This window comes from Cervus elaphus, chromosome 22, assembly GCF_910594005.1.
Source record: "Cervus elaphus chromosome 22, mCerEla1.1, whole genome shotgun sequence".
NCBI lineage: Eukaryota > Metazoa > Chordata > Mammalia > Artiodactyla > Cervidae > Cervus > Cervus elaphus.
In genome coordinates this window covers 13,782,543-13,797,430 of record NC_057836.1, presented here as the reverse complement: position 1 = coordinate 13,797,430, position 14,888 = coordinate 13,782,543, and the positions used below count along the sequence as shown (strand labels likewise).

At 47.8% G+C, this 14,888-nt stretch overlaps 2 protein-coding genes across 6 annotated transcripts in view; both read left to right on the top strand.

Annotated features, from left to right (window-relative positions):
- The window catches only part of PARP11 (poly(ADP-ribose) polymerase family member 11), a 33,125-nt gene extending 27,558 nt beyond the window's left edge, over positions 1 to 5,567 (top strand). For 4 of the 5 annotated variants that reach the window (XM_043880766.1, XM_043880764.1, XM_043880767.1 and 1 more), the window contains one exon: positions 1,171 to 1,886. In XM_043880766.1, coding sequence (XP_043736701.1) covers positions 1,171 to 1,487 — 317 coding nt within the window. In that variant the 3' untranslated portion in view covers positions 1,488 to 1,886. Of the gene's footprint in view, positions 1 to 1,170; positions 1,887 to 5,327 lie in introns of those variants that run through there. The other variant, XM_043880765.1, reaches the window with a different exon arrangement.
- Positions 5,568 to 5,598: 31 nt separating this feature from the next.
- Positions 5,599 to 14,888, top strand: part of CRACR2A (calcium release activated channel regulator 2A) — a 153,873-nt gene continuing 144,583 nt past the window's right edge. Inside the window, exons 1-2 of the mRNA XM_043880760.1 lie at positions 5,599 to 5,797; positions 6,658 to 6,818. The gene's annotated coding sequence lies outside the window, so the exon portion shown is untranslated. The remainder of the gene's footprint in view (positions 5,798 to 6,657; positions 6,819 to 14,888) is intronic.

Here is a 14,888-nt window from a genome sequence, read left to right as displayed (position 1 = left end):
AGAAAGATCCCCTGGAGGAGCGCATGGCTACCCACTCTAGTATTCCTGGCTGAAGAATCCCATGGACAGAGGAGCCTGGCAGGCTATAGTCCACTAGGTTGCAAAGAGTCAGATATGACTGAAGCGACTTAGCATGTATGCAGACAGTGCTTGGTCCTTATTTTGTACCTTCCCTCCAGAAAGAGAGGCCTTTCCCTGAAAAGGCCATCCCCTTTATTTAACTGTATAAGAGGATCAGAAAGGTGTTACATAAATCCCACTGGATTTGGGTAATACGGGACTTTGCAATTCATTTCTAAAGTGTTTTGGGTACTTCCCTTACTGAGGGCAGCCTCCTAGGCCTACCAGTTTGGAAGAGTCAGACGCTTCACAGAGATTCCTGTTTAGCCAGTGGACCCATGAGCTTGTCCTTCTGGAACGTTTGGGTGTGAGCTGCATCGCATTCTCTCCAGAAATCTTTTCCTGGATGTGGGGTTCTATCATCTCCAAAAATATTACTGAACTGTCACCTTGTAAAATAGAAACGTGGTTTCTTGGGGTTTGAAATCATTTGTGCAGACCCATGGGTTCACTGTGCTCCCCAGTGATGGGTGCTTAGATGGGTGGGTAGCAGGTGGGGAAAGGGTAGAAGGAAATAGAAGAGGGAGGGAGGTCCCAGCATTTGAGGCTGGTCGTGCCACTTGTAATCACAGAAGCCACTTGTGTCTGTCTTATATATTGGATTTATTTATAAGATTTTTTTTTTTTTTTTTTTTGGCCACACCACATGGCATGTGGGATTTTAGTTCCTCAACCAGGGATCCAACCCAGGCCCCCTGCCTTGGATGCTTGGACTCTTAACCACTGGACTGCCAGGGAAGTCCCTGTAATATTCTTTTTGAATACCACTACGCAAGTCTAGTAGCTGCATTTTGATGGGGATGGGGGATGGTGTTGGTGGTGGGGACTGGTCTGTACTAACACACATACCCCAGTGGCCGCCTGCATCGCAGCTGTCCACAACAGACAGATTTCTGTTCTTTTCTTTAACACCTACAGTTGAGGGAATTCCACATCTATTTTGGCTATATGATTCTATGTGTCTATCCCCCTAGCCATCACAGTATTTTCGCTTGTGTTTCATACATTCCTTGGAGTAACCTTGGCTCTCCGGGGCCCTTTTTGTCTAAGGAACCTATTTTGCTCGAGACGCTGCTTACTCCAGCCGCTTCTGCAAAGATGACGTAAAGCACGGCAACACATTCCAGATCCACGGGGTCAGCCTGCAACAGCGGCATCTGTTCCGAGCACACAAATCCATGTTTCTCGCCCGAGTGCTGATTGGAGACTACATAAACGGAGACTCCAAATACATGCGCCCTCCCTCCAAAGACGGCAGCTATGTAAACTTGTATGACAGCTGCGTGGATGACACCTGGAATCCCAGGGTCTTTGTGGTGTTCGACGCCAACCAGATCTACCCCGAGTACCTGATAGACTTTCACTGATTTCACATCTAAGTCTCTGCGGTTGAGGGAGCTATATTCTTTTTCGCAGGGAGGTCTGCTCACTGATATCTAGCCACTCAGTGTTAGTGCTCTGGTCCTTTCGAAGCAGAAAGAGGCCTCTCTATAAAAAGACACACTGACTCTATGGTTGGTTTGTTGTCCTGTTTCCGTTTGTCACTGATGTTCTGTTAAAGCGCAATATCACTGCTATTTAAGGGCGGCGCTCAAAATGGAATCGTCTGAGTCACTCCATCTTTAAAGTTTACATGTGTGTCTTCAGGGTGAATGTTTTCAGTTCAAGTAGACTTATTCCTATATATGATCAAAAAATAAAAATGTAGACATAAAAGTGTCCCTTCAGAGGAACTGAGCCTTTGTAAAGGAATTCTGAAATGATCATCCACTGATCTATGTGTTACTTTGTTAGTCTTTGGGAGGGTGGGAGTCAGTTTAAAACCTTGAAGCAGCCTGAGTAACTTGAGAGAAATCAGACACAAGAGAATCATTGGCAGTGCTGCCAAGCAGGCCAGAAGGAGAGGATCAAGTCAAGGTACCCTCTCCTGCTGCCTTTGGGAGAGGCAAAGAGTCACCGCAGGCTATGACTGGCCTTGCTCACCTCTTCTGCCTTCTGCAGCCCAACTGACTGCAGTCAGCAGGCACCTCATCCCCCAGAGCTCCCCAATTCTTGTACCCAGACTCACTGCACAAAGTATTTATTGCATCTTCAAAAGGAAATTTTACCTTTTACAACACATGTTCTTGTTGTTCAGTCGCTCAGTCATGTCCAGCTCTTTGCGACCCCATGAACTGCAGGACGCCAGGCTTCCCTGTCCTTCACTGTCTCCCAGAATTTGCTCAAACTCATGTCCATTGAGTTCGGTGATGCCATCCAGCCATCTCATCCTCTGTTTTCCCCTTCTGCCCTCAGTCTCTCTCAGCATCAGGGTCTTTTCCAATGAATGGGCTCTTCACATCAGGTGTTCAAAGTATTGGAGCTTCAGCATCAGTCCTTCCAATGAATATGCAGGGTTGATTTCCTTTAGGATTGATTGGCTTGATCTCCTTGCTGTCCAAGGGACCCTCAAGAGTCTTCTCTAGCACCAAGCACATACTTTCCCTTTGTTTTGGGGCCTTACAGTGATTACTTCTAAGAGATTTTTAATCTGATCCTCCCCCCACCTAATGCACAGCTATTCAGCTATGATATATAAAACCCACACTTCTAAATTCCCTAGTTTGAATCATTGCAGAAAACCTGGGATGCTTGCAACAAATCTGATTTGTTCTTTTGAGTAGCAGTAGACAGTCTGCTCACTGTCTTGAAAAATTAGGTACAGTTCATAATTGTGCTCAGTGAAGTTTGTTTACCTGCTCCATCTGCCTGGCTGTTCTGTTTTAAGGAGGAATAAGTGACGTTGGAAGACCTTCCTGCCCCTAAGGCTATTCTAGCAGAGACAGGACAGCAACTTGGCAGAGATGTTACATAGGTTCAGGTGTTGGGTGGAGGATTTGGTCATATGATTGTTAAAAGAGTTTTTCCAGCCTTGATTTTCTGTGGTTATACCTGGGCGGGGGGGGTGGGGAAGAACACTGGTATCCTTTTTTTTTTTTTTTTTTAGAGTTTTGCCAACTCCTAGATTGATTTATTTATTTTCTGTCTGTACTTCGAGGGCATGTGGAATCTTAGTTCTTGGACTAGGGATTGAAGCCACACCCCCCTGCCTTAGAAGAGCAGAGTCTTGCCACCACACCACCAGAGAAATCCCCAGAATACTGGTATCTTTCCTGGAAAACCTTTTTCAAACTCACTTTGGTACTAAATTCTATCTCCATTGCTGCTGCTGCTGCTGCTGCTAAGTCGCCTCAGTCATGTCTGACTCTGTGTGACCCCATAGACAGAAGCCCACCAGGCTCCTTCGTCCCTGGGATTCTCCAGGCAAGAACACTGGAGTGGGTTGCCATTGCCAGTTCCTTCTCCAGTGCATGAAAGTGAAAAGTGAAAGGGAAGTCGCTCAGTTGTGACTGACTCTTAGCAACCCCATGAACTGCAGCCTACCAGGCTCCACCGTCCATGGGATTTTCCAGGCAAGAGTACTGGAGTGGGTTGCCATTGCCTTCTCCGTCCATCTCCATTACCTTCACCCAATTTGGGCTGAAAGGTAGTGAAGGTAATTTAACTTCTCAAGAAAAACCCAGTAAAAGTCCACAACATGACAACTCAGCTCTGTCACTTGAACTGCAAAGACGTCATACAAATAAGGCATAGGGAGCAGGTTAGGTGAGGTGGTTCTTCAGCTGCCACCTCCCCCAGACTCGCTGCAGCCCTGAGGGCATGTGACTGTACCGAGTCAGTCACGCATACAGACACCTGGTACACAGGAAGCTGTGTCCAGTGCATTGAAGCCAAGTGACAGCAAAGAGTCCCTGACTCTGATGTGCAGACGAACAGCCAGTTTTGGCGAAGTGCTGTTCTAGAAAGGACACATTTTATAAACATGTGGAAGTCACTGTGGAAATACAGGAGAGAAAGTCAGCAGGCTGCTGCCTTGTGGGAGGTGGCTCACCACTGCTCCAGACTCGCTCACAAAAACCAGCTCAGAGACAGCAGGAAGGCAGATGCTGAAAGTCTTTTTCTTCTACCTGTTTGTTACTTACATACAAACTGATGTTCAGACAGTTCCCAATTCAACACGGCTGTCTTTTCCAGTTTAATTCGATGGCTTCCCCAGTGCTTGAATGGAATAACTTGCAGATTTTATCTCAGTTGGTAAAGAATCTGCAATGCAGGAGACCTGGGTTCGATGTCTGGGTCAGGAAGATCTGCGGGAGAAGGGATAGGCTACCCACTTCAGTATTCTTGGGCTTCCCTTGTGGCTCAGCTAGTAAAGAATGTGCCTGCAATGCAGGAGACCTGGGTTTGATCCCTGGGTGGGGAAGACCCCCCTGGAGAAGGGAAAGGCTACCCACTCCAGTATTCTGGCCTGGAGAATTCCATGGACTGTATAGTCCATGGGATTGCAAAAAGTAGGACTTGACTGAGCAACTTTCACTTTCACTTTCATTGGCAGGCGACTCAAGAGACATGGTTTCGATCCCTGGGTTTTGGAAAGATCCCCTGGAGAAGGAAATAGCAACCCACTCCGGTATTCTTGCCTGGAAAATCCCATGGACAAAGGAGTCTGGTGGGCTACAGTCCATGGGGGTCACAGAAAGACAGGACTGACTGCATGCGTGCACACACACACACACACACACATACACAACTTCTGGACATTAGCCAATCTGACCTCCAGGAGACTAAGAGGCTGAGGTTGAAACTTGCAAGGCAACCCCCCAAGTGAACTCTGAACTTCACTAGCTAGCACCTCTGTGGAGGCAGAGTGCCGTGAAATAGACATTGTAAGAGAGAACTGTGCTGTTATTCTTGTCTGAGGTCGTACTCCAAATCCTCTTTCATAAGAAAGACCCGATTTTGATGAACTTCTTAAACGTGATCGTGTTGAGTTCATTGATGTTAGTGTCCTCTTTGTTGTGATCAGTAGACTGATTTGAGAATTGTATCATCACTGTGTAATAAGACTGGACACCACTGTTTGCCATCTTTTCCTCTTGTCAGCGTGTGTGTGGGGGGTTGGGGGAGAGGGAATCCATTCCAGATTTATGAATAAATGATTTTAAAAATTCTGCCCTGAGTAAACTGCAGCTGATAGTAACTTTTCTTTTATCACTTTGGTAATATCAGCCTCAGGGTTTAAAAAAAATGTGTTTATGAGAAACAATCTCCTAAATCTTGTGGTGACAAATAAGAAGGTTTTGTATCACTGTCACTTTCATTTCTAGACTGTTCCTGTGAGGATGGTCAAGACCTGGGAGCCGCTCTGCACTCACAAATAACACTCTTTCTACATGGAATAATCAGCACTCCCTGTATCGGGTCATGGAGGGCTGCATATGTTATATATTTCTTTCTGCGATGTCTGCGTCTCATTTCCACCTTGCATTATTTAAACCTCAGTTCTCAGCTCAGACTTAATGGACTCTTGAGGTGTTTTGTTTCCTGTAACTCTTAACGTAACCCACTTGCAGGTGTGGGAAATCTCTTGTTCTCGGTTTGAATCATCACAAGCCACAGCTAAACACATAACCCGTGGTGGAAAACATTTACTCTGTGCAACTGAAAATTCCAAAGTAGACCAGGGTCTGGCGCCCTCATTCTCGGCGGCTCCTGGCCCAGAGGAGAACCCAGGAGGCTGTCTGCCCTCACCCGAAGAGCGAGCTTCCTGAGTCCACCGGCCTCCAGCCCCTCCCGGGTAGGTCTTTTTGAAGCGAGTTAGACACTTCACTTAATCTTTCGGCTTCTGTTGGCCGAAAAGGGAGGTGTTAAAAGATCCCTTAATTGTAGAGTGGTAGAAAGGCAAAACAGAATGACTAAGACTACCTACCCATGGAAACAAGTCAGGTTTTCCGTTTGCTGAAGCTAGGTCCCAGTCTGTCTAAATTGGACTTTTATTGGGACTCATTATGATGAAAATTCTGGTGAGCTTTGATGGATGATATAGAAAGGTGCTATCTTTATAGAAATGTGTCTAAGCTTATCCAGGTATTTGATGTCACCTCCCAGGTTGCCCCAGTGGATCAGCAGGAGACACAAGAGACCTGGGTTTGATCCCTGGATTTGGAAGATCCCCTGGAGGAGGGCATGGCAACCCACTCCAGTATTCTTATCTGGAGAATCCCATGGACAGAGGAGCCTGGTGGGCTGCAGTCCATGGAGTCGCAAAGAGTCGGACACGACTGATGGACGACACACGCGCGTACACACGCACACGCACGCACACACACACACACACACACACACACACACAGGTTGCCAAGAACAGTGCTAAAAACCATCTTATAGTGAGTGTTTTTGGTCACCCTTCCATCCCAGACTGCCCTCTGGCCCCCGGGGGAAGGAGGTTTTATTTATTTTTCAATAAACATTGTATTTTGCATAAAATAGTCCATTTCTAGATGAGAGTATACATCCCTGTACTTGTAAAGTGAAAAAGGGAAGGTAATGAAAAGATAGCAAGGAAAAGAAAAACAGAAGCCTTGTCAAAAATTATTTTTAATCAGAAGCTTCAGCAACGTGACTTTGCTTCATTTTACCCCTTTGCCCTAAATGCAGGGAAAGGTTTGGTGAAAGAAGCCATCCTGCTTCACTTCCTGTGGATTACTGGATCATAATGCTTGGGCACTGCTGATGGAAAAGAGGAACATTTCAAAGAAATATGAGGTACATGGCTCTCAGGGGCTGCCTGGTCATCGAGAATGATGTCCATGGGAGAGGTGAGTCCCATACGTCGGGGAAGGATGTTCACAGCTCTTCACCAACCCCCACTATTCCTCAGCGGGTATCATTCCCAAACTCTAGGCTGGGAGCTGGCTGGGAAGTTGGTTTGGTCTGTCCCATCTCTCCCCCTACCCCTGCTGTGCTGTGTTCCACCCATCCCAGGTGGGAAGGCATCTTCTTCCTAACACCTGAGGGCTCCTTTCTGAGTGTGACTCAGCTCGGTTGGCCTCCTGCTGCAAGATTATGTAAAGCGTTTTCTCAGCTCTAATTGCCTGGCTTTCATTCCTCAGCCCTGCAGGCTAAGAGCTTGGCTTTTATTTGAACCTTCTCCCTGTGTGGCTGTGGATCTAAGAAATTAGCACTGGTCTTATTTATTTTTAATGGCTTCTCGTGAGAAGGGAACATACTGGGGTATGCCAACGACGCTCGTGTTGTCTGCAGCTTTTGCCGCTGTGCTTTGCCCTCCACTGAGAGGCTACACAGCAAGCTGATCCCGGCTCCCACCCTGCTGTTTAAGCCAGCTCAGGAGAGTCGCAATCCAGAGTTGAATTCAGCTCATCTCTGCAATATTAACCATGAACCCAGATGGTGTTTCTTGTGTTTTCCTGTTCCTTTTTCAAGAAATATCTTGTCCTGAAGGGCTCATGACACTTGAGTATCTCTGCAGGTCCCATACAGAATTAGTAGACATTCTCAGTCCATATTTAATGAACATTCTTAGAGAAGTCATGGAGAATCAATGTCCGGCCCAGTTCCTCCTCTTTATTCGCTTAAGAAAGAGACCACCTTGGGAGCACTGATCTGAGTCTTATTTCTGACTTCGCTGGCTCCGGGCGACCTTAAATAACTCACCAGAGGGGGACAGTCACTTCTTAGAAGGTAAAGTTTGTTGGGGACCGACCGGGCTCTTGGTAGAAGAACAACCTGTGGCTGCATTTCTCTAGGAACACCTGACTTGACTGAGGGCCAAGAGGCAAGGGTTTGGGATGGGAAGGGAAAGGGATTGACCTGGTTCTTCCCCAGTCTCCCGCCACTCAGCACGTCCCCCTCCAGTTCACGTCTCTGAGTTCCAGGGAGTTGCCAGGCAGCAACCCAGTCCAGCAAAGCCCCAGCCCCGTGGGACTCGTGGTCCAGCAGGAGGACGTCCTGAACTGTCACAGGCTTTAGTAAAGGGGACGTTAAGGCTGCTTGGCAGCCTGTGACCAAGGATGTAGCCAATCCCAGGGGATCAGAGGAGGCTTCCCTGAGAACTGACGTCTGGACACACAGATCAGAAAGAGGGGCAAGTGCTAGTTAGGGGGACTCTGGGCCTGGCCACACCCCACTATGCCTCCAGGTTCCAGGAGATGAGGGACAGGTGTGGGTGTGGGCCAATGGAACATTCTTTATCCTTCGAGTGAAGATGGCAGGATCCAAGCCACTTCAAGAAACAGAATCTGTCACCCCAGTGCCTGCATCTGGCTTGGAGGTCTGGCCTCCAGGGGGCCAGGTCAGTGTGGAGGAGGGGGTGGGGGTGGAGAAGGAGTTTGCATGGTGACTGGGACATCAGCGGATGTTTCGGAGATTTTTATTCGACTTGGAATCCAGATGCTGATTATGCAGAGTTGTTCTTTCCTGTTCCTGGGCCTTTGCTTATGCCTTCCTCCCCCGCTCCCACTGCTAGCCCAGAAAACGCACGCACATTCCTCCTTCTACCTTCAGAGTCCCGTCTATCTGAAGCTTGGGCTCTGGGGTCAGATAACCAGGCTGAGCCCTGGTTCCATCTCCTGCCAGCTGTTTGACCTTGCAGAGGCAGAGGTTACTTCACCTCTTCATGCTGCACCTCTTTGTCTGTAAATGGGGATAATAACAGCGCCTAGGCTTCCCCAGTGGCTCAGCAGTAAAGAACCCGCTTGCCAATGCAGGAGACACAGGTTTGATTCCTGGGTTGGGAAGATCCCCTGGAGGAGGGAATGGCTACCCACTCCAGTATTTTTGCCTGAAGACTCCCATGGACAGAGGAACCTGGCAGGCTATAGTCTAGGGGGATCGCAAAGAGTCAGACACGACGGAGTGGCTAAACAACAACAGTGCCTACCTCCTGTCAAGAGCCGACTGGAGTGCTTAGGAGAATGCCTCAGGAAGGGTTATTGGGTGTTAACATTTAAGACCCAGAGCTCTTGGGAGCCTGACAGGTTCCACATTCGGAGTCCCGGGCATTCTTTTCTTCTTAGCACTTACTTGGTCAGTGCCCTTCAGCCAAATAGCCCCAGAAGCAGCCCTGAAGCTAAACAATCAGGGTTGTAGCCAGGGAGAGTCCAGACCTGGAGCCATGGGGAGTCCCAGCAAGCGGGGCTTAGGAAGAGCTTATTGAGGATTTGGGGGGAGCCTCTAAGGATGTGGGGCTCTGCCCAAGATTGGAGGCTGCCAGGAAGCAGGCAAGTCTGCAACTGGGCATTTCGATGGGTCTTATCTGTGGGAAAGGAAGACGAGCCGGAGGATGAGCTGGACTTGGTCACAGAGCAACAGATGCTCCTTTCGGCTAAGGGGTGGTGGTTTGGTATTCCATGGGTGGCTCACTGACCTTATTTTTATCTGTGCTTAGACACAGTTATGGAGTGAACTTGCTCTGTCTCATCTAGCCAGAGTCTCCTCATAACCTCTTCTGAGGTTGGTATTCTGCAGGTTTATCAGTTCAGTCGCTCAATCATGTCTGACTCTTTGCGACCCCACTGCAAGTTTATGGCCACTTTCTAAATGTCAGAGGCTGCTCTCTTTTTCTCTCTAGACCCATTAATTATTTATTTGAACTAGTTTTTTCTTCCTCAAGAGAAATTATAAGTGAACATATTCATTCATGCAACAAAACAATAGCTGAATATCTATATGGACAATGTGCCAGGCAAGATACAGCGGTGAAAACCCGGCCTTCCTTCAAGGAGCTCCAAGTCACAAGTTAAGACTGAAAGACCGTCTGTGTCAGTCTATTTTGCTCATCAGCTTGCCACCAAGAAGTTTTCCATCCTGCCTGGAACTCCCAAACCCCTGCTCCCACGAGGCAGGGTTAGGAACTCAGTGTGAAGGTTGGACCTGCCACCGCTTCCTGTTCCTTGCACCCCTTGGACTGTGTCTGCCCAGGAAGGGCCCGGGGACTAGGTGTTCTGTGCGTGTTCCATGCTGTATCCACGTGTGGTCCACAATCAGGAGGGGTAAGGGAACTCGACATCCTCACATCTCAGCGCTGTGCGCATTCCTCTCATAGTTTTCTCAGAAGACGATTTTAATTCATCAAACTCCTTAATGTTGATTATCCTTTCTGAATGGCTTTGCTCCGTAGGGTGATTGTGTTTGGCTGGAGGTCAGAGACCACCTTACAGTTCAGCTCAGTCGCTCAGTCGTGTCCGACTCTTTGTGACCCCATGGACTTCAGCACGCCAGGCTTCCCTGTCCATCACCAACTCCCAGAGCTTGCTCAAGCTCACGTCCATCGCATTACAGGGGGTTCCTAATTAGACCAGCATCTGGGCGGTGAGATGCTATTGTAAGCAGTGGACACTAGAGGGCAGCATCTCACCCAGACTGTGCACAGCAAAGTCAGGCGCTGCGCTCCCAGCGCTAAACTGTGGAGAACAGGGGGAAAGGACCCCCCAGGAAGTTTCTGGTCTCCTCTGCTCAAGTCCATACGGGCCTGCATTCATCCCTTTTGTAATAATTGCTGGGAGAAGTGAGCCCCTTTCGAACAGTAACCTCTTAACATTTTGTTTATTTCTTTTTAAAGCAATTGCATTTTGTTTGAAGCACACAATGCAAGAACTCCCTACATCAGGTTCTTTAAAACATACACATCTTCTCTTCTGTTTTAGATACCACCAAAACAGTGTGATGGGGTATTATGTCTGAAGCCTGCCCGCGGAAAGGATGGGGGAAAAATTTCTTTGTCCCACTTTTTTTTTTTTTAATTGGCATCATGTCCAACAGGGGCTCTCAGTCAGTAAAGAATCTGCCTGTAATGCAGGAGACCCAGGTTTGATCCCTGGGTCGGGAAGATCCCCTGGAGGAGGGAATGGCAACCCACTCCAGTATTCTTGCCTGGAGAATTCCATGGACAGAGGAGCCTGGTGGGCTACAGTCCATGGGGTCGCACAGAGTTGGACACAACTGAAGCTGCTCGGCACAGCACACCTAACCTCTCTAAAAGATTTGCCCAGATAACCTTTTCCCATCCCATCACTGCATCTTTATTTTCTTTTCTCATATGAAATTTTTTGTCACCCAGCAAATAATTTCGGAGTACTTTCCGAGTCCATAAAGACAAAAATAGTTAACTCTTCAAAGCTTCCCTCTCCAGTCATCAAATTAAGTAAAATCACCATCTCTAATCCTATAACTTCTTTCTTGGCTTACTCCATTGCAAAGTCAGCACCTTAGGACATTCTGCATACGCTATGTTCTTTACCAAACGTGTGTCCAAAAGTTGGGCCTTAAACTTAGCTTAAAATGGGAATCTTTGACATATCAACACGTATTTCTTTTAACATTTTGAATATTATTTATTTACTTATTTGGCCGCACTGGGTCTTAGTTGTGGCATGTGAGACCGAGTTCCCTGACCAGGGATCAAACCCAGGCCGCCCGCATTGGGAGTGCAGAGTCTTAGCCACTGGACCCCCAGGGAAGTCCCAAAACACCCATTTCTGAAATCCCTCTCTCAAAGTGCAAGGAATTGAACTTGCTGCACTGCGAAATTTTAAAAGGTAAACTTTCACACTGTTCCTGTGAAATGGAGGTGGGGTGGAGGGTTAGGTAATAACCTGTCACTGCGAGGACAGGAAGTTGACTCCCGAGGTCACATGTCAGGGTCAGAGCTGGCGGAGACCCCAGACACAGGCTTTGTGGTCACCCGGCCAGTGATCTAGCTTTTCCTGCCTCTTTGTTGTAACGTGGCTGTCGTTGCCTGAGCTTGGCACTGATACCCTCCATTTGGAAAAAAAAAAATCTATGTATTATAAGATTAACATTTAAAAAATACACATGTTATGGGTTTAGCATTTTCTGTTTGTAAAGCAGTGTGCTGTCATAGAAAATTCAGGTGTCAGAGTCAGACCACCCTGTGTGACAGACCCAGCTTAGCCCCTTTCTAACCATGTGCCTGGGGGAAGTCACCCAGCTCCTCTGAGCTGCTGCTGCTCTGTCTTTTTTTCGGATTTGTGTATTTATTTATTTTTATTTATTTTTGGCTGTGCTGGGTCTTCATTGCCGCATGGGCTTTCTCTGGTTGCCACGAGTGGGGGCTGTGCTTGAGTGGTGCGTGGGCTTCTCATTGAAGTGGCCTCTCTTACTGAGGAGCACGGCCTGTCTTATGAGGAGCATGGGCTCTAGGGCACACCAGCTTCAGTAATTTGGGTGCTTGGGCTTAGTTGCCCCCTTGGCATGTGGAATTGTCATGGTCCAGGGGTCAAACCCATGTCCCCTGCACTGGCAGGCGGATCCCTAACTACCAGGACCGCCAAGGAAGTCCTCTTTGGCTTTTAATGCTGTTGTAAGTTATCAGAGACTGGGCACATGAAGGCGCTCGACACAGTGTCTGACGTATGTTGGCAGCTCCACTCTGGGGCCCGGTTTTATGGCTGGCTGAGTTCTTCCCAGAGGTGGGCGTCCATCCCTTTGGGCCAAGGTGGAGGCCCAGAAGGTCTGGGAGAAGTGACCTTGCGGAGCCCGAGTCAGAGCCCAACATAGACCTTCGCCTCTCAAAGAGCTTGAGAGCACGAGATGCAGGCGAGGAGACCTGAGGCACAGACAGGCCAAGCAGCACGGGAAGAATCCGTCTGTGATCTGGATGCCAGCCCACTTCCAGACAGTCCCGGCGTGCTGGGGGCAGAGCGCGTGGTGCGCCCGGGTAGAGGGATTTCAGACATTCCTTCCAGCCCGAGGACTCTCTGTTGAGAAGGCTTCGTATACTTTCATCGTCAACGATAATAGCAGTAGCACTTAATGCTTTGGCTTTTCCTAGGTGACCGTGGCCTGCTCTCAGGTCCTCAGTCCTTTAGTCACTCAGTCGTGTCCGACTCTTGGCGACCCCGTGGACTGTAGCCTGCCAGGCTCCTCTGTCCATGGGATTCTCCAGGCAAGAATTCTGAAGTGGGTTGCCATTCCCTTCTCCAGGGGATCTTCCCGACCCAGGGGATTGAACCCAGGTCTCCTGCATTGTAGGCAGATTCCGTACCATCTGAACCATTTTCTTCTCTTTTCTTCTGGCAGAACCTAGCTCGTTGCCTTCAATACTGGCACGTCTCTTTGTTGGTTTTAGAGTCACCTGCATTAACCCAGGTCTCATCTTGGCTCTTCCCCTACCTTGGCAGGCCACTTCCTCCCCCTGGGGCTCAGCTGCGTGTCTGTAGAACAAGGAGGTGGTCGAAGGCCCATTCCGGCTCCTGTCTTCTGTGAAACACAGCTCCCACTCTCTCAAAGCTGTTGAAAATAAAAGCAAGGTCACCTCTGCAAAGCAATTTATGTTCACAGCTCTCCGGCTTAGCATCAAACGTGGACCATAAAAAGGCAAGTAGAAGAAAACCAAATAAGAAGCAGCATATATTGAAATAAAGGGTGAAGCAGCAGAGAGCAAGGGTGTTTTCAGTGTAGCCAGAGCTGTTTGAGAGAATGTGGACCCTCTTGCCGGATGACCTTTGAGGGTCTGGTCCATTGTAATAAGAGGAATGATAGCACCAGGGGTGTGTTCTACTGTCACACAGGTTGTCTGCCACCCACGGGCAGGCAAGAACCTCAGGGGGGCTCTAGATTTTGAGGAATTTCCCCCAATGACTGAGGTCATGCAGGATAAGGTAGCTGGCACAACCCGGGGTGGTAAATCGCCACCTAGAGCGGAGAGAATACGGTGGCATCCCAAGTGGCTGACTTCATGCCTTGGTCTTCTACAAGAGAAAGCAAATTGCAGAGAAGTGAGATGGAGGGGCGTTCACCTCGAATCAACTCTTATGCACATGCACAGTTAAATCACTCAAAAATAAATGCCCTTCATCTTGATAACAATTTACACATCACAGCTATTTGGAAGCTGCTAATCAAGGGGAAAAACTCAGGATGGGAAACCAGGCATTTGCATTATTTAATGTGTAGCCAGTGCCACAGGTTTATGGTTCACTTACCTGCCAATGGCACAGTGTGCACTTTGGAACTCAGGGAAGATCAAAATCTATGTACTATCTGGACTAATATGGCAGTGAAGAAGCTTCAGAAATATACAGCAGTATGGGGCGGTGATTATTGCAGTAGCATTTGGGTTTCCCTGGTGGCTCAGCTGGTAAAGAACCTGCCTGCAATGTGGGAGACCTGGACTCAGTCCCTGGGTTGAGAAGATTCCCTGGAGAAGGGAAAGGCTACCCACTCCAGTATTCTGGCCTGGAGAATTCCATGGACTGTATAGTCCATGGGGTTGCAAAGACACAACTGAGTGATTTTCACTTTGGCAAATCTGAATAAAGTATTTGGGGTGGAAGTAATGAAACCAAACCCACCCACTCATTAGCCTTTAATTCACTCACATCCTAAAGAGAATAAAAAGAACTAAGAAGTTTTGGTAATATGAGGCTTCAGTTATTAAAACTACCAAATGAATGCTCAACATTAGAAACTGTTGATTGTTGCTTTAGTCGTTAAACATCACAACAAGGTCCGACTGTCCAGCAGAGAGAATTCTATTCAATGTCCTATGATAAACCATAATGGAAAAGAATATATGAAAAAAGACTGCTATATATGTATAACTGAATCACTTTGCCATACAGTAATAATTAACAAAACACTGTAAATCAACTATACTTCAAGAAAAAAAAAATGAAAAAAAAGATCGATTGGCCATCCACTGTATGCCAGGGGATAGCCATTCATTCACCTACCAGGCTGGTGCTAGGACCAACTTGAAAGATGAAGAATGTGTGGTCCTCACCTTCTGAGGTCTCTTGGTCAAGTGAAGAGATACACGGGTCAACAAATGAAAGATAACTCCGTGTGAAAGTGCTGATCAGAGAGATGAACTCACACATCCTGGGATATACAAAGGTGTCAGACGT